Genomic DNA, 15,000 nt, shown 5'->3' with positions numbered 1-15,000 from the left:
CCCTTATTAATAAGATCTTTGCCTAAATGCCCCCTTATTAATAAGATCTTTGCCTAAATCCCCCCTTATTAATAAGGTCTCTGAATAAATCCATCCTTATTAATAACTTCTTTGCGTTAAATCCACCCTTATTAATGACCGCAAAAGAAACGTATCCTTTTAGAGGTTACGTTCTGAAAGCTTCTTTTATGCACCGAAACCACGCACACACACACGGCACCATTCCCATCCACGAAGAAGGAGAAGAGGAGTAAAGGAACGAGAGAAGCGCTCTAATAATATTATATAGTCTTCCTCCTTCTTCAAGGCGGAACCCAACCGCTAATATTTTTTACTGGCGGTTTGATGAGGAGAAGAACCGCTTCCTGACGAACCGCGAAGTTTTCGCTCACTATTGTAACTTTTGGCGCCAAGTTCGTTGTGTCTGCGTTGTGTCTGTTTTCTTATACTCCTTCAGTGCATCTCGTGGTGTACTGTAGGCATTACTTAACGGTCTCTGCGGCGTTCCTTCGGCCCCCTAGCTACAACCTCCTTCATTCCTTTAAGCGTACCTCCATTCATATTCTCTTCCATCTTTCTATCCACCTTCTCCTAACAATTGTTTCGTAGTGCAATTTCAATGTTTTCATCCTCTTACACCTTTCAAACCTTTTACTGTCAATATCCGTCTCAGCGCTGAATGACCTCATAGGTACCAGTGAATGGCATTTTGACCTAAATTCTATACTCGATTCAATTCAGGACACCGGAGAGCCTCGATATCTGGTGAGGAAAAGAACTGACGTATCGAGATGAAAAAACTCTACTTCTCAGAAGATTGAGCAATTTCAGCTTTATTAACTCCTCGTACCAAGTTTGAAATTGCGTGGCTTGTCCTAGACAACCCTTTCCATAGAGCAGTGTGTGGAAGAGCAAAGAAAATTGCCTAGAAACTGTCTTGGAGCCATTGAATTTGATAAAGCTACGTGATCCCAATTTAGATTTGCTCCGAAGATCAGAGTCGATAGTCGATAGAGAGAGAGAGAGAGAGAGAGAGAGAGAGAGAGAGAGAGAGAGAGAGAGTAATTCGATATTGGGTTTGAGCAGCGAAGAAGGGCCGTGAGGAGGAGGAGAATGGATGTTGTGGAGTGTATGGAATCAGCAGTAAAATGTGAATAGAATGCTCGAGAAGGTCTCCAATGAAAAATGATAAGGATAAGTGAGCGAGCTTGATTCCCAGGAGACATGGAAAAGTATAGAAGCAGAGGTGAAGTAAAAACAATGACGTTTAACGGACAAGAAGTTAGAAGTTAATTTATAAGTGGGAACAATGAAGAAGGGAGTAAGTGCCGGGAAAAGCTTTATATTGAAGGCTGACGATGACACATTTCCCTACGTGTTGAAATCCGTAGGGGGTTAATTCCGTCAGTGGACCTCATGCGGTGCACTGTAGGCATTACTAGGTTCTTTGCAGCGTGCCTTCGGCCCCTAGCTGCAACCACTTTCGTTCCTTTTACTGTACCTCCGTTCATATTCTCTTTCTTCCATCTTACTTTCCACAACTCTCCTAACGCTTGATTCATAGTGCAACTGCTTTGAGGTTTTCCTCCTGTTACACCTCTCAAACCTGTTACTTTGGCCTAAATTTTATATTCAACTTAACCCTACGTGTTGAAAAGAGGAAAACGAACTGCCTTTGTCATAGGAAAGGAACTGTACGCTACTTGATTCTTCCGAGGGAAAATTGGACTCAGAAAAAAGAAAAATCAAACTGCATATCATTCAAGGTCAAAGTGTATTGAAAAGCCCTTTATTCCATCATTATTGGATGCCTTGTCTTTCACGAGCGAGTTTGCGTTGCTAAAGCAGGTTCACTCTAACTGTGCATCGAATACACAGCAGTTGTGGTGCTATTCTCTCTCTCTCTCTCTCTCTCTCTCTCTCTCTCTCTCTCTCTCTCTCTCTCTCTCTCTACCCATAGAAGAAGATGATGGGTCTTTTCTCCAGCTAATGGTTCGTGGCTAGATCAACAACACTGAAAAGACGTGTCTTCATCCATGCCACAAGACTTATTTATTTTTTATTATTATTGCCTTTTTTTTTTTTAACAAAGAACCACCCTCCCTCTGCTCGTACTGCGCCCCATATGGGAACTGAAGGTTACAGCTAAGGTATCAATATATTTTAAGGACCTTGGTTATAGCCAGGATGGATCCTGGTTATAGCTATGGTAGCAGTTAAAAATTCTCATAGTAACACGAGTCTTCAAATGGAGAAACGAATCCACAGTTATGTAAATGTACATATATTTAGATTTAACACTTTAAGGATAACCTTCGGGAATCTGTTCGGTTCCCCTTATGATAAGGGGAACCGAACAGATTCCCGAAAGCTATCCTTAAAGTGTTGAATTTAAATATATGTACATTTACATAATTGTGGATTTGTTTCTCCATATGGTATCAGTGCGATGAAAATCAACAAATATATATTTGAGTATATTACTATGTAAAGCAACCATAATATGCTCTTGATATATAATTGTGGATTTTTGTGACAGATTGTTCTTTACGAGATTGTGAAAAGCGCCTCAGTGGCGTGGTTGGTAGCCTGCCACCTCGGTGGCCGTGAGTTCGATGCTCGGGCATTCCATTGAGGGGTCAGAGATGTGTATTTCTGGTGATAGAAGTGGTTCGGAAGTCACGTAACGAGATTGTGAATTTCTTAACTATGGGATCAATATCAGAACGCGAGGAGGGATGGAGACTGACAAACGAATGTCGTATCTGTCCCTGGCCTCCGATTCAAAAGAAAGATGAAAGGAAGAAAAGGAATTAGAGCGAAGGAAGGAAGCAAGCGACAATGCCAGTCCCTGAAAGATGGGAAACCGCAGGAATCCGGGAAAACGTAAAAAGGAAGGGGATGCCAGAGTAGCTATTTCGTTTGTAAGGCTTCCGGAAGAGAGGAACAGGTGGAGCTATTTTTCATGGAACATTATGACTTGTCAGCAGAAACAAGCATCTCTAAAGTCGTATCATATTTCTTAGTTTACAGATGATCGGTATTTTCAAGAGAAATCTCAATGGGTTTTTTTCTCAGAAGTACAGTATTTCGCTATTGAATAGTTCATGATTGGATTCTACATTGAAGTTATTGAAACACAGCAGATGCTTATCCCGTTATGTAGTTCCTCTTTGGATGAGTGGTTTACGTGCTTGGCTACCGATTCGGTAGTCCCCGAGTCCGATTCCCCGCTCTGCCAACGTGGAATCAGAGGAATTTGCTTCTGGCCCGATTAGAAATTCATTTCTCGATATAATGCGGTTCGGATCCCACAATATAAGCTTGGTAACCAATTGGTTCTTAGCCACGTAGAAAATATCTACTAAATCCTTCGGGCCAGCCAAAGGAGAGGTGTTAATCAGCTCAGTATGTCTGGTTAAACTAAGGTGTATATTTAACTTTTATCCCGTTATATGTAAATTCACCCTCATGTACTCAGGCGTAACGAGCGAGCGCCCCCAATTGAAACCACAAGCAGCCAGCCGCCCTTGTTAAGGGCGAGATTCTTCCCTAAAGGAAACAGCGCCAGATGCTGTGGCTCCGAGGTCACGCTGCACTGCGGGGTGATTAAGGATGCTATACGGCACACTTTTTGACCTTTACTTTTCTGGTCGTTTGAGAAAGTTTCTAATTCCTCCTCCTTGCTTCCTTCAATGGTGGTCTTGGCTTTGTATAGGCATTAGGATCTTGGTAGTGCAAGGAGGACGTGTCGTCTTACTTCTTTTAAAATAAATAAATGTTATTTTTAGGGTTAAGTTAATTTACGTTACTTCGTGAGATTCTTAGTCCCAAAGTGACTTACTTTTAAAGAAACAATGGTAATCATTTTACCTGTTTACCTGTTACTGTGATTGCCATAATATTTATACTTGTGTGATGATTAATTCCTTTAATTGTACGTTACGTCATGAGATTCTCAGTTCCAAAGTGACGTACCTTTTAAGCAACAACTGCAGTAATTTTATCTGTTTAACTGTTACTGTTATTACTATAAGAAGTCAAGATATTTATACAAGTGTGATGATTAATGCCTTTAATTGTACCTACGTTACTCAATGAGATTCTTAGTTTTAAGTACCTTCAAGTTTTTTTAAGTTACTGTGTTATTGCCATAACTTGTGTGATGATTAATGCCTTTAATTGTACGTTACCTCATGAGATTCTTAGTTTTGAGTAACGTACCTTTTAAGTGACCAATAATTTTATCTGTTTAATTGTCACTGTGAAATTGCCATAACAGGCGCAGGATATTTATATGCTTGCGTGAAGATTAATGCCTTGCCTTTCCACGCAGGTGAAATGGAAAGCTTCCATCGCAACTGCGCCACCAAAAGCACGATGATCACCAATTCCTGCGAGACCCACAAGACCATCGTGCTGACCAAGCGCGTCTGTTCGTGCGACTGGCCGTACTGCAACTCGGCCTCCAGGCACGGCCTCTCTCCCTCCAAGTTGGTGGCCATCGTCACCACAGCCATGGCCGTGTCCTGGTGGTCGACTCTGAGGACCCCAAGAATATGAGGTCCTTTCTCGAAGGGTCTTCCTGGAATGCATTTTCCCTGATAGAAGAAGAAGAAGAAGAAGAAGAGTTTCGAAGCGAAGGCAGAAGACATCTCGTACCCCAGATGCCAGGACAGACAACCCCACTGCATGTGTACAGTACTATATCGAAGCCCTTAGCATTAAGTGGCCATGGTACAAATGCTATGTAAGTTATTTATGTTTGACTGTAGTAAGAAAGTAATGGATTAAGTGAGGACTCTCACTGGACTTGACTAGTAAGAAAGTAATGAATTATAAGTGAGGACTCTCACTGGACTTGACTAGTAAGAAAGTCATGAATTAAGTGAGGACTCTCACTGGACTTTGTTGGGCCCCAGGCCTTCTTCAGTGCCATAGATGTGTAAAGGCTGTGGGGGGAGAAGTGGCATTCCTGTGTGACCTCTACCCGAGGCCCAATGCTGACGCGAAAGTGTCGTATCGCAAAAGAGGACATGGCTGCCTTGGGGTTCTTTTTTTTTTCAGTCTACAGAGGCGGTGTTAGTGACTGCTGGTCCTTGGAGACATTTTCTTTCGTTGTGGAAATTCAAATTCTGCTTGACTCAGGATATGATTTGCAGCGTTCCTGTCCCACCCCTTTTTTGTCATTTTTTCTTTCAAATATTATCCGTCGTACCTTGAATGCCGGATAACATTAGAACCGTCAATACAGGTGACGCTTCACACTATAGTAGATTCACATCAACCGTACATTTGATGTCTAGGCGAGTCCCTTACGACGCTCCTGATTGGCTGTTAACAAGCCAATCACAGGACTGGAAACTCTCAGTCTCTCTCGAGAGAGTTCACATAGGCAGGATGCCTGTTCCACCTCTCCTGAGGGATACTTTTGAATGACGTATCCCTCAGGAGAGGTGGAACATACATCCTGCCTGTATGAACTCTCGAGAGAGAGACTGAGAGTTTCCAGTCCTGTGATTGGCTTGTCAACAGCCAATCAGGAGCGTCGTAAGGGACTGGCCTAGACATCAAATGCACGGTTGATGCGAATCTACTTTAGCTACAGTTGCCTACAAAAGACAAAACTACGAGAAAGCAATTTGTCCCTAGACACATTTCGTCATTCATTCTTGATCAGAACGAGAAGTAATCCAACCTGTCTCCAATAGTGGCTACTTCGTATTATGCTGCATTTGTTTGTGTGGTAACGGCTGATAGCTTTTATCCAAATGATATTTTCACTGCCAGTAGAAGAAAGATAAGAAAGCCGAACGGGCCCCGTGCCCGAATTTCAAGAAGTTTTTAATTTATTTTGATAATGTCGTATAGGACTTTCCTGATTTATGTAAGGCGAGATTTAAAAAAGAATAAAAACGTCCAAAAAGAGAAACTGGGTCAATAGTCTGTGACAGAGAGAGAATGATGTCTGTTAATATTAACGCGTCTTGATAAATGTCAGTAGATTCTAATCCTTTTACCCTCCACGCCGATTTCATCCTCAACACATAGTAGTCCGTTTAGGGAGTAGAGTCCTTCTATGTTATTAAGCAGTTTAGTGATGACGGTGATCCTTTGTACGTTCATATACAGACACCGACGGCGCGCAAGACGCGGTCTAGTCATACTTATGGAAGTCATTGATGAAAAGATGAAGATAAGATCGAGGTCCTTTAAATATATCCTGAATAATATATATATATCAGAATACACTCAAACGACCTTGGACAAGATGTCATTTGATATGGCGGTGTGAGCAAGTGATATTTCCATTGAAGCAAGCACCGCCGCTCTTTTGTGTGTATATTTCATGTCCTGTAGATTTTATGTGATGGGAAATATATTATATTAAAAAATAGCCAGGTTTCAAGGTCATTGGTTGGCCACGCCCCCCTCCTCTTTTTGTAGAGTAGATATCGCGGCTCTCTAGAGCGAGATTTGCGATCTCTTCAGCGCGTTTCATTTCCTCAGTTCACGCTGCTAAAAAGCATTAGCAACAGTTTTTATAAATATTATAAGGAGACGCGTAGGCTCTCTCTCTCTCTCTCTCTCTCTCTCTCTCTCTCTCTCTCTCTCTTCCTTCCTTCCTTCTCCGCCTGGTCAGTCCGCAGATCTTGCGAAAAAAAGTGTTTTTTGGACAAATTCTATGAAAGCTTCTTCCTATTGAATAGGACTAGGGATTAATCAGCACGTGAACACTCGTGTTTTTGTATAAAGCCAGTTTTATTTTTTTCACTGGCAGGTTTTTAAAAAAAAAATCAAACAGCACCTTTTTCTCTTTCGTCACCGGTTGTTGTTTCAATTTTAGAGAGCTTCACGAATCACAAGAACGTTTTATGGTCCCGTTTCAGAATCGTAGAGGCTTTTTTGATAAAACCGTCTTTTGCGCAATCTTTGAAGCCTGGCGCAGTTTAAGCATTTGCATCCGTTTCTCTGTGCGTGTGCCTGCGTGTGTGTGTGTGTGTGTGTGTGCGTGCGCGTTTAGTGACCGATATGGCAGCCTCATTCTAGCGTAGTATCATGATCAATGGGATGTTATTTATTATTATAATTTTCCTCGCCTGTTTAATACGGACATCCTCATTATGTCTAAGCAGGGTGGTTTTTTATGATTAAGACTTGACTTCGTAATACTGAGGCTTCACTGCAACATATTATCAGATGCATTTTATGATCATGGAAGTCGTTTCCCGAAGACCATCTCATTGTAACTCATTATAATCAAGCGATAAGTTCAGAGTATGATGTCGCGCGTTGCCAAAAGGCTCTTTTTCACAGTATTTCTTAATAATGTCTTTTACGATTATGGCAGTCTTATTATAGAGAGCAATATTATGAACAATTGTGATTATTCTTACAATGATAGCTCGTGTTGTATCGTATGGTGGTGATGACACACAGAAACTCTACGGTTATTGATCGTATATTTTTATTCATGTTTTCCGATAATACATTCCATCCGATGTTGATTTCTATTGATCAGATGAGACAGAAAAATGAGGAATCGTCATGCAATATTTTTTGCTGTTCTGAATTATCCATTGGTGATGATATGTTACTATTTCGTTTATCTATATTATATAATATATATGATATATATATATAATATATAATATATATATATAGTATTTATATACATATATATATATATATATACTATATATGTATAATATACAATATAATATATATATTATATATATAGATATATACTATATATTTATGTGTATATATTATAGATAATATATTATATATCTATATCCTAATATATCTATATCCAAGAATATATAAGTATTATTTACATGTTATTATGATAATATATCTGTCACAGTGATTCTCATCGTATCGTGTTGGTCATAATTGTGTCATTTGGGGAAAGTGATCCCTTCCAGTGTGAGTGATGTGGAGGGGAAACTGAAGAGGATGCCGAAGGGGAATTGATAGTTTTAAGGGGGAAAAGGGTGACTTGTGGGGAACTTGATAAAGGGGTGGGAACGCCAAGGGGAAGAATAAACGAAAGGATCACTTATTACGGCGTTGACGGGAAGTAGACTCGTAGAGAAACGTAGCGAAGTAGGAAGGAACTGAGCAATAATTGTAAAAATGGATTGTAGATTTTGCTGAGATTATATTTATTTTTCCAGTATTTTAACTTGACGTCAACAATCCTTAATTCATCCCTCTGGATGAGCAAGGGGATGACAGTCCACGTAGGCTCTCTCTCTCTCTCTCTCTCTCTCTCTCGTCTCTCTCTCTCTCACTCTCTCTCTCATCTCCTCTCCTCTCATCTCGCTCTCTTCTCTCCTCTCGTCTCTCCAGATCGCTCTTATTTATGAAGTCGGTATACTGGGAGCTGTTCAGTATCAGAGTAGATTTTCTTATTCACTTTGTCTTCCCTAAGGAAGTTCTAAACATAAGAAAGACCATGTTGTTCTGTTGACACGATATTATTATTATTATTATTATTATTATTATTATTATTATTATTATTATTATTATTATTATTATTATTATTATTATTATTATTATTATTATTATTATTATTATTATTTCAGGAGATAGTCTTCTCTCGTAAAGGTTTAGATTATTTCTACCCACTACAGCATCAGAAAGATCAGGACAGAGGAATTTATCTCCGCCTTCACCCTTGATTTCGCAATGGCGAGGGAGTTTTGATATTTCTAAGCCCATCACAACACAATTTTACTTTTGCTTATCCTATTAACACTACCTACTCATCCACGTATTATCCTGGCGCATACTACGGCATACTACTACGTTCAGCATCTGGTCATAGCTACTGAAATTCAGCTCGAATGTAATCAGTGGGTCACATAAGTATACTTGCTTAGATTTCTGTCTCGTGAGAAAAATTCATTTAGTTCAGACCTCACTCAGTAGAAAACGATTCGTCTTGATTCCCTTTTAACCAATTACAGAAAGTAGGTTTGAAGTTCCGGGATATTTCTTATCTGTTCTCCGAAATACAAGGAAAGTGTAGTTTCTGTAACGCATTCTCTCTCTCTCTCTCTCTCTCTCTCTCTCTCTCTCTCTCTCTCTCTCTCTCTCTCTCTCTCTCTCTCTCCTTTGGAAGCTGTTAAAAATATAAGTTCTATTTTCTGTTCTGTCGAATTACATTTGGTGGAATTCATCTCGTGTTTACCGTATTCGATATGCTGTGCGAAACTTGGAAAAATGTTTTCGATTCAGCCTTTGTTCCGACTCGTGATGGAGTCATCGTAAAGAGTGACTGAACGCGCCTGAAGGATGTATATCGTGAGTGAACAAGATGACTTGTCTTAAGGTAGAATCTGTGTCGGGTGAATGACGCGTAAGACGCAAAAACTGCTCGACAGATGAGATGAACAAAACTTCTGGAGTCATGATGAACAGATACCGTAAAAGGATGAAAACTAGACGAAATTTAAACCGAATCTTTTGGCAGCCTTTGAAGCCACAGCGCCCGAAGTGGACCGTAAAGAAAATATCGCACTATTACAGTATCGAAGTACAATTGGCAATTCACGTTACTTCCATTATCAGTTTTGAACGTATGAGACAATAAGCGTCAAATTCGACGCTGAATGACCACATGACGCAAAGCAAATGACGATAATGACACATGACAAACTCGCGCCGAACACAAGCTCGCTTCAGTCACGGGAGTCATTAATGCTTGGGTTACACCTCGGGTCTGAAGTGTAATGAGATCGTTCAGAAGTGTAATGAGGTCATTATTGACAGATATCGTTCGCCTCACCGTAGGCAATACGCTAAAAGCCAAACCAGCATTTTATTTATAGGCTAAACCTAATTTGAAATACCATCGAAATAGCTGGCTAACTTTCATCTTCAGGCCAAAAAAATACAATAAAATAACCATATAAGAATCAGGCGTTTTTCATATGAATAGGTTTCATTTACTGAATAATTATAATAATAATATGCCTCATGGTGCAACGGCAAAAAAAGGATAATAATAAATAAATAGATAAAAAGGCTTGAACAGTTCTGACATTGTTGACATCAATCGATGGAAAAAAGGAAAATTCGGAATTGTGACACAAGGACATTTAGAGAGGAAATTAGCTAAGTTAGATAAGAAAAGAGTTATTTGGATTTGTTTCGAAAGGCTTTTTCCTGTATGTGAAAAAAAAAAATGTCTCAGATCACGTATTTCGGTATTTTATTCGCTGTCCACTTGGAGTGCTGTGGCTGAAGGCCGCAAGAGATTCACCCTACGTTTTGTCTAGGTCTCATCTTTTTATGTGCCGTCAGTGTACCTCACGTTGTGCACTGTAGGCATTACTAAAGGTTCTTTGCAGCGTCCCTTCGGCACCTAGCTGCAACCCCTTTCATTCCTTTTACTCTACCTCCATTCATATTATCTTTCTTCCATCTTGCTATCCACCCTCCCCTAACTATTATTTCGTAGTGCAATTGCTTTGAGGTTTTCCTCCTATTAAACCTTTCAAACCTATCTACTCTTAATTTTTCTTTTTCAGCACTGAATGACCTAAAAGGTCCCAGTGCTTGGCCTTCTAAATAAATTCTGTATCCCTCAGGAGAGGTGGAACAGACATCCTGCCTCTGTGAACTCTCTCGAGAACCTGAGGGTTTCCAGCCCTGTGATTGGCCTATCAACAGCCAATCAGGAGCGTCGTAAGGGACTGGCCTAGACATCAGATGCACGCTTGGTGTGAATCTACTATAGTTGTCAGGTTTGTTCACTCATTTCCCTCTCACGGTAAATAAAGGCGGTTTTCTAAACCTAAGCTTTTCATCTGTGTGAGGTTCGAGAGAGCCACTGTTATCAGGCATTTTTCTCCACAGTCTTGGAATCTATCAGCCGCCCTTCTTCACCACCGGCAAGATGAATACATCAGAAAAAGAAAAACAATCTCCAGCAACTTTCAGATGCAGTATTTTATAGCCAAGGTTCTTTAAATATATTCCGAGAGAGTATACTTGAAGGACCTTGATTACAGCATGAGTTGTGTGTGGATACTCCGTATGCATGAAGTCGTCATTTTCAGATTTTGATATTTTTTTTTAATTTACTATTTTCTTGTCCCAGAACCACGGTTTAGACGGATACACTCGACGTCAAGACGTCCAAGTTCATGTTTGAGCGCTGCTGCAGTATAGTAGACGATATTACATCCTGTCTGGCGGCGTCGTCTCCGTTCACGAAATTTGAGAAGCCCAGGATTAGTCGTTTGGGCATTTCATTCACGTAGGTTGAAAGTCCTGCTGGTGTCCGAATTCACGTAGGTTGAAAGTCCTGCTGGTGTCCGAATTCACGTAGGTTGAAAGTCCTGCTGGTGTCCGAATCTCATTCCAACTTATTTGGATCATCATTTAACGAGAAATCTGGCGTTAAAACGATGAATACTTTTCATATGTAACATAGGGAAAAGTTCGTGTCTGTTATGAAATCAAGCGTTCGCATTTTCGTTTGAGGTTTCTCAGATAGCTGCTGACCATGGCGTCGCACCGCCTGTTTTTTTCTTTTTCTTTTTTTTTATGTTGCCATCGTGGGCTATATTAATCTTCCTAATGGGAAGCAGAAGTCGAAAGGTTCTGCTGATGTGGCGCCAAACCTGATTCTCCTCCCAGCCAGAATTTTCGAGTATTCAGCTTTTTTATTTTTTTTTATTTATTTATTTATTTTTTTGTCATACACATTTGTGTACCACATGCTGCCTTTCATTAACGCTCCGCTTTTCTCTAACCATCTTTATTAACGACTTTATTGTGCCCTTCGACTTTAATGCAGTATTCCGTCCATTTACTCTTCACAAACAACAGAAACGAGGTTTATTTGAATATCAACTTATGAAAAATTCCTCACAACTTTATTATAGTATTTGGTCGGTCCTCCTTCGCAAACCAACTAATTAGAGTGCCAATGTGTGTTGTATGTTCAGAAGACCGTATGTATAACGACTACGCACATATGTAACACGTGAATTATTTTATTCCATCATTACTCAATTTTTGTCTCCCTGATAAGAGCAGCTGTTATGTACAACTCGTGTTACTCGTCTTAAGACCACATCAAACTGCGCATTTTCTCTCTCTCTCTCTCTCTCTCTCTCTCTCTCTCTCTCTCTCTCTCTCTCTCTCTCTCTCAGAAGCATCTTTGTTCGTTCGCTATCTTTTGCTTGGCGTCGATGGGAGGCGAGTTTGTAACCCTCCAAAGGCCAAGATACCCTGCAGTATAAATCTCGTGTGGCGAAACTTAATCGCTTTTCTTAATGACACAACGTCCACATCGAATTTCCTTGTTGATGCCTATTTTTTTTTTTTTTTTTTTTTTTTTTTTTTTTTTTTTTTTTTTTTTTTTTTGAACGTTCATACAGAACGTTCCCGGGAGGAAGTTTCTTTAGTGATAAAAATGCATTTCTTTTACTGCATTTCCTTGAAAAACAAATATAACCGATAGACACGTCAAGTGGCTAAGATCTGTTGTGGTGGGGGAAAAAAATTATCCATATTTTACTTTTATATATCTTCAAGAAGTATTGCTAGTTGTTTGTCATTGGTTTTTTTTGGTTGCAGGAAATGTATATGTGCTATAGATCTTTATGGGCTGTAAATTGTAATGTGTCAGTTGCATTACTTTCATGATTTTTATGGTTGCTTCTGAGGGCCTCGGTTTCCTTGGTTCGATGGCAAATGTCCCTCGAGTTTCTTTCAAGAGATTCAAGCTGGTAAGCTTTCTCTTACTTTGCTGTTTATTTTCGTAGTTGCATTTCGGAAGGAGAAAATACACTACTTTACTTCGCTTGCATGTGCGTAGGAATTGTCGCTTGATATACGAGAAGGATACCTAAATCACTGTCCAGTCGAGCTTGATGTTTTTACCACGATCTGTTACTTGTAAAGTTCGGGTATTTTGTTCATTAGTGAAGTACATTTTTATGCATATGCAGGTCGAGGTAATTATATGAATGTGGCAAGTTCCCCCTTGTAATACTTTTCATTTCTCCTTTCAAAGTTTCATTTCGGTTATGTCTAACCTTACAGTACCTTATCTTTTAAGCAGCTTTAATCGCCCGTTTATGAGAATAAAGATATCCCCCTTTTGATAGAATTGAGGACCAGAAGAACACACGAATATGACGCGAAATAAGCGCCTCAGTGGCGTGGTTGATTTTGGTGTTTGCTTCTCACCTCGGTGGTCGCGGGTTCGATTCTCGGCCATTCCATTGAGGAGTGAGAGATGTGTATTTCTGGTGATAGACGTTCACTCTCGACGTGGTTCGGAAATCACGTAAAGCCGTTGGTCCCGTTGCTGAATAACCACTGGTTCCATGCAACGTAAAAACACCATACAAACAAAAATGACGCGAAATACCGCGAGAAAACACAGTGATCCCTGAAGGGAGGAAATCCGCTGGAAACCAGAGTGCTCTTAGATACTATACTTTGCCCCATGACATTTAGACGTTGTGAGTCGACGTTATCATCTTTTTTTACTGTTTTGCCATTTCCCTTTCCTCGATCACACACTTACACATGACCTATATATACATTCATCTCACTGTCTTGAATTGACTGATGTAGTAGGGTTTGATTTGGTTCTGGTGTCGCTTGCTGACTTGCAGCCCAAACATGGTCTTGGTCGGTCGGTCCCTTTTGTATCCTAGTTTTCGCGAATGAGTTGATGCCGTGATGCGTGTCCTTGTGTCCCCTTTCCATTTGGGCTTTCGAGAACAGACTCAACCTGAGTGTGTGTGTGGTAAGTTGATATATTTTGAAAATACACTGATGTAAGCGTAAGAGAATATATTGACATTATAGACACATCCGATGTTAGTTAGTGATATTTTGCTCAAAATGCAAATGATTAAGGGCCATTGGAGAAGTATATCAGGTTACGTGCAATGTGTTATGGTTAACGTGAATAACATTAAATAAAATTACAATATTATCTGCCCCTTAGCTTTCATTATCCTACTGATACACCTTGGCGGACTTCAGGATGAGACAGAGGAGTCATAGGTAGGTTTAATCAAAGTCTAAAGATCTTAAGTTTAATGTACCCTATTCTACCGTCCGTTTGGTAATGTATCACTGTATGATGCTGGAATGACGTAAAAAAATACGTTGGTAAGTATCCCGAACGTCATCTGTCCTATGCGAGCTGTGTACTATTGAGGTCACTGTTACTAACTACTGTTGGCACAGTGCTTAACAAAAAAAGGGGCTACGTATGAGTTTATATTAATATCTTGAGGTAAGTGACCCCGTAGGTGGGTAGCGGCATCAGTGCACCGCGCATGCATTGCTTGACGTTCTTTGTAGCAAGGTCTATAGACCTTCCTTTGTAGCATGCCTTCGGCCCCTAGCTGCAATCCCCTCCCGTTCCGCTTACTGTACCTTCGTTCATATTCTCTCTTCCATCTTACTTTCCACGCTCTTCTAACAGTGCAACTGCGAGGTTTTCCTCCTGTTACACCTTTCAACCTTTTTTTAATTTTTCGTTTTAGCGCTTGGCCTTCGGCCTAAACTGTACATTGTATAGTCTTGAAGTAAGTGTGGCGGAATTCGGGTTTTGTAACACCTGCCTACCAACCACGTCGGCCTTTTACCGTTGATTCAGCAAGTCTCGAATTGCCCGTTTTGCTTTGTTCATTTCCATATGCTCATTGACAGTTTATGTACTTACATTTCACCGAGGAGCCTTGCCTAGCAGGTCAGTGTCCTGGTCGGCCTGAAATTGCCCTCTGCTTTCTTCCTGATTGGCTAGACATTTCTGTTGAAGGGGATCCACTCCACTCCACGGCACCTCCAGTTGCCGACTACTTTAGACTCTGACGCTGTCATTGCATACCCATATTTCTTTTTGGGATAATACAGGACGTTCTAAAACCCTAACGCCAATATGACAACGACCTGCTAGCCTGGCGTTATTACACATCCTGTATTCCTTTCGAAGGATGTGCTTTGATTCCA

General features: G+C 40.3%; 1 protein-coding gene across 3 annotated transcripts in view; it reads left to right on the top strand.

Annotated features, from left to right (window-relative positions):
* Positions 1–13,980, top strand: part of LOC135202234 (uncharacterized) — a 195,573-nt gene extending 181,593 nt beyond the window's left edge. For 2 of the 3 annotated variants that reach the window (XM_064231508.1, XM_064231507.1), the window contains exon 4: positions 4,337–5,316. In XM_064231508.1, the coding sequence (XP_064087578.1) occupies positions 4,337–4,563 (227 nt within the window). In that variant the 3' untranslated portion in view covers positions 4,564–5,316. Of the gene's footprint in view, positions 1–4,336; positions 5,317–8,591 lie in introns of those variants that run through there. The other variant, XR_010311691.1, reaches the window with a different exon arrangement.
* Positions 13,981–15,000: the final 1,020 nt, after the last annotated feature.

Source organism: Macrobrachium nipponense, chromosome 30 (assembly GCF_015104395.2).
Source record: "Macrobrachium nipponense isolate FS-2020 chromosome 30, ASM1510439v2, whole genome shotgun sequence".
Taxonomy (NCBI): Eukaryota; Metazoa; Arthropoda; class Malacostraca; order Decapoda; family Palaemonidae; genus Macrobrachium; species Macrobrachium nipponense.
Note: the sequence above shows the minus strand (reverse complement) of the source record. Positions and strands in the feature narration are given on the sequence as shown.